Below are 5,020 nucleotides of genomic sequence, written 5' to 3' on the forward strand. Positions count from 1 at the left end.
GTTTTGGTAAGTAAATTAAGAGTAATTTTAATTATTTTATTTTTAGTTTATTATATAAGTAAACTAAAAAAGAATTAATTGTTGATTACCTATAAATTATGTATTAAATATACTCTAAATGACTAAAGTCATCCTAGGATTCTTCACAGTAATAGTGTTTGTGTCATTTTTGCGTGATAGTGTCTTGTTGTTTTTGTGTAGTCCAAAAATGAAAAATCATTATCCCCCCCTGGCGAAATTTGTGAGGTTTCATTGGTTAGGATTTCGTTTTCTGACCAAAAATAGAGGGAAAACAAAGGAGCTGAGGAGAAAGAAAAGGATGGGTACTGGGTAGGTGTCACACATGTGTATTTAATGCTCTGTCTATGTGAGTAAAAATTGGTGTTCCCACCACTATGATATTTCTTGCTGCTTAGTTGTTGGTCTTACATCATATTGGGCCCCATAGATGGCCACAGTTTGGGCCTTAATGGGTAAACCTTCTATTACAAGCCCTAGTCAGAATAATTGTTGGACTAGATATATAGTCCGACCAAAAAGAATATGCACTAGGTTATCATGAAATTCTTTCCTTTCTTAACCAAAAACGAAATAAAGTAAAAGTTCAGATACAATTAATTTCACGTCAAGTTAATAGTTGAGAAACGTTAAATAATTTGACTGATTTGATTAAATTTTCATCTAACGGTTTTTAGTTATCAACTTCACGTGAAATATTTATTCATGAAATTGACTGCACTTGAATTTTCACCTTAAGAGTAATATTTGTTCAAGCATGTACACCAAAAGTGAGTTACAAAATCAGGAAGTGACATATAATATACATTTATGGAATGTAACATTGTGCAGGGTCTAATAGTACTAACAATACAAGCAAAGGTACCTTCGCTAAAGCCCCCACACGAATGTGATTCAACGGCAGCGTGCGTAGAAGTCAACGGTGGAAAAGCAGCAATGCTATTTGGTGGACTGTATTTGGTTGCTCTTGGAGTTGGAGGGATAAAAGGGTCATTGCCATCGCATGGTGGTGAGCAATTTGATGAGGCCACACCATCCGGGAGGAAGCAGAGATCAACATTCTTCAACTACTTTGTGTTTTGCCTCTCATGTGGTGCACTAATAGCAGTTACATTTGTGGTGTGGGTTGAGGATAATAAAGGCTGGGAGTGGGGTTTTGCAATATCTACTATCTCCATATTTGTGTCTATTCCTCTCTTCTTCGCTGGATCTTCTACTTATAGGAACAAGATCCCTACTGGAAGTCCACTCACAACTATTTTAAAGGTAATTTTTCTCACTTGTATTACCAAAATACACTCAAATTATTTTGGCATTAAAAAAAATGTTTTCAAATTTTATTTATCGAAAAAAATGTTTTCAAATTATCTAAAAACACGACAAAAGTACTCACAAAGAATTATTCTTTTTGAGAGACAAACGAATTTGTATTCGACAAACTACTTATGCATTTGATTCAAAGTTTTATAAAAATATTTAAATAACTATATAAAAAACATAACAAAAAATAGATAAAAATTTTATTTATAATTTTTTTTTATGTTTTATAAATATTATTGGTTGTCGATAAAAAAATCACAAAAATATATATTTAACGAAAAATGATAAGATATCTTATTTTTTTAATTATACTTGCAAAAATTCACATTAAAATTCAATTTCTAAAGTATTTTTTGAGAATACATGAATATTTAATGTTGGACATTTTTGTCACATTTTTAAAAAATTTAAAAATAATTTTGTCGATAACAAAATTCGAGAGCAATTTTGTGAGCATCAAAATAATTTGGCTATATTTTATGTGGATTACCGAACTACATAACTATCTGATTAGCTTTTTTTGTTTTTTTAGAGTAAATTAAACTATTAAAATTGTATTTGAAAAGTTATATCGCTGACAAAAATAACTCTAAAAGATGTTAACGATAAATAAGTCCCTAGAAACTTTAAAATGCAATAAAAGAACTAAATATTAAATATATATTCTAAAACAAGACTTTAGAGATCATATTTTAATGTAATTTTTTATAAGTATTATTAGAAAAATAAGATATTTTCATCATCAAAATTTTATAATTTTATGTCAAGTGAATTGTTCTTTTATTGTGAATGACTAAATTTTTTTGAAAAATAAAAAGAAAAATCTAGAGATTAAATTTTGTGTTAAATTATTTTTGTGCAACTTCTAAATATTTAATTATTTATTTAAACGTTGGCACGAAAATTCAGATTAAATGAATAAGACATATGTTAAATACAAAATTCGTTTTATTATTTATAAAAAATATAATATTTATTAATTATTTTTATCGCATTTTCAAATCATTCAAGAACTGATTTATCGTCATCTTTTTATCAATGCTTAAATCTTTCGAGTATCAAATTGGTAGTTGGTTTTTTTTAAGTACATGCTTATTGAGTAACCTCTGATCTTCATCTAAAAAAAGATTTGCAACGTTAAATTTATTATTTTATTGGATAAATTCATTTTTCAATATCATTTTGTTGTAGTAGATCATCATTCCACATTCAAAAAGAGAAAAAAAAAAACACAAATTATTCATACAGTTAGAAGATAGGAATATATTTTCCAGCATTCTAGCTTTAGTCAGAGAAAATGGGACACGAAATTGTTGTAGCTTTCCTTGCACCCTGTCGATAAATCCATTCTGCAGTGAAAATTAAAAATGTGGAGATATGAAATTTTTCTTCGTTAAATTGTTGGATATTTATCATATAGAATTATATTATTTTATTTTTTTTAATTTCAAAATAAGATTAAGTACTTTGTTTATTCTGTGCATATAAAAATCTCTTTATCCTAAACTTAGAGTTATTCGTATCGACAAATATAGGTATTTTTATTGATTTTTCTTTAAATTTAACAAAATTACTAATCTATGAACCTTTTCTCAAGGATAAATTTGTCATTTTCAATTCCAACAAATAACTGAATTCTTTGTGATTAAGATCAAGAACAAGATTGTAGTAGGTTTACTCAATCTTATTATACATTAATAATTAACACCTAATAGTAATAATACCATTTTTCTCCTATGATTAACATTTTCTAAAAATTGAGCAGGTTCTTGTTTCTGCAACACTTAACAACTGCATCTACAAGAACTCAAGTAGTGCTGTTGTGAACATGGCTCCAAGCCCTTCAAATCCACACTCATCAAGTAACAGAAAAGAATCAGAGGAACCAGAAACATCAAAATCAGTAACTCAACATGATAATGAGACTCTGACAGCTTCCGTAAGATTCCTCAACAAAGCAGTTTCAAACTCATCATCATCACTACAATGCACAGTGCAACAAGTTGAAGATGTCAAAATAGTACTAAAAGTGCTTCCAATATTTGCATGCACAATAATGCTGAACTGTTGCTTAGCTCAATTATCAACATTCTCAGTAGAACAAGCTGCAACAATGAACACAAAGCTTGGTTCCTTAAAGGTTCCACCAGCATCACTACCAGTTTTTCCCGTTCTCTTCATAATGTTCATAGCACCAATCTATGACCACATTATAATCCCATATGCAAGAAAAGCCACAAAATCTGAAATGGGTATCACTCATCTCCAGAGAATAGGAATTGGGTTGTTTCTATCAATTGTTGCAATGGCTGTGGCTGCAGTTGTTGAAGTAAAGAGAAAAAGGGTAGCCACTAATTCAGGCCTAACTGATGAAAACAATGGAGCAACAACAAAGCCATTACCTATAACATTCCTTTGGATTGCATTTCAGTACTTGTTTCTTGGTTCTGCTGATCTTTTCACACTGGCTGGGTTGTTGGAATTCTTCTTCTCTGAGGCACCTATTAGGATGAGATCATTGGCTACTTCACTTTCTTGGGCTTCTTTGGCAATGGGGTATTATCTGAGTTCAGTGATTGTGTCAATAGTGAATAGTGCAACGGGTAGCTCTAACCATAAGCCATGGTTATCTGGTGCTAATCTTAATCACTATCATCTTGAGAGGTTCTATTGGCTAATGTGTGTGCTTAGTGGGTTGAACTTCCTTCATTACCTGTTTTGGGCTACGAGGTATAAGTATAGAGGGACATGTGCCAATTAATGCATCACCTTTAATTTTTCAAATTTCGCTTGTTTCAAAGATAAATGTCATTTTGACCAAGTGAATATATTAATATACTAGATCTTCTATTCTTTTTGAAGATATATCAAATCAGTCAAAATGACATTTATTTTGAAACATAAAGATAATATTTTGTTTGAAAAAAGAATGCTGAAATTGAATTGTTAAAGTTCGTGATATGTCAAAATAAGAAATCATGTGAAGGTATTAATTTTTTGGCTGCAAATTGTGCATGTTTGCATCCAAGGACCCAACATGGTGCGGATCAGCATCACACTCGCTTCTTTTTCCCTCTCTGCAGGGAAAAAAAATACAAATACATATGTTATGTATATAAGAAATTCATGTTGGAAATAATAACATAAGAAAAAGGAAAGTTGTAGTTATCGGATCCTTCCCGCTTAGTTGTTGAGCACACACCTTGAAAGTCCTTAAGGTGTTTAATAGGATTTTGTGCGGAAAGTCCGTAGAACTTCGGTAAAAGATTGATCAAAACGGTCTTAAGTTCAAAGTTTGTATTCAAGTTTGAGTGAAGCACATGAAAAGGTTCTAATTAGGTGGCCACATTGTTCGAACCAATAGAAGAGGAACAATATATGACACCCTTTGACACTAGAGGGAGATAGATTGACTCTATCAATGACACGGTAACTGAACTAAAAAAGTACAATAAACCATTTGATGCATTAAATTAGATTATTAAGAATTGAAAATTCTATTATGCAATTTTGTGTAAAAATGTATGAAAAAACGAAGAACTCATGAGTGAAAAGAACAGAAGTAGGGTTGTAGTTGCGATTGTGGTTCAAATATTGGAATTCAGAGCCCTGTAAGTCCTAGCAGCAAGTGATTCATTGGCATCTGTTGAGGAGAATAGTGGAAGGAGTTGCGGCTGGCTGT

General features: G+C 30.9%; 1 protein-coding gene across 1 annotated transcript in view; it reads left to right on the forward strand.

The window, feature by feature from the left end:
• The window catches only part of LOC107489168 (protein NRT1/ PTR FAMILY 4.6), an 8,299-nt gene extending 3,793 nt beyond the window's left edge, over window positions 1-4,506 (forward strand). Inside the window, exons 4-5 of the mRNA XM_016109934.3 lie at window positions 850-1,284; window positions 3,104-4,506. Coding sequence (XP_015965420.1) covers window positions 850-1,284; window positions 3,104-4,099 — 1,431 coding nt within the window. The 3' untranslated portion in view covers window positions 4,100-4,506. The remainder of the gene's footprint in view (window positions 1-849; window positions 1,285-3,103) is intronic.
• The last annotated feature ends 514 nt before the right edge of the window (window positions 4,507-5,020 follow it).

This window comes from Arachis duranensis, chromosome 5, assembly GCF_000817695.3.
Source record: "Arachis duranensis cultivar V14167 chromosome 5, aradu.V14167.gnm2.J7QH, whole genome shotgun sequence".
Taxonomy (NCBI): Eukaryota; Viridiplantae; Streptophyta; class Magnoliopsida; order Fabales; family Fabaceae; genus Arachis; species Arachis duranensis.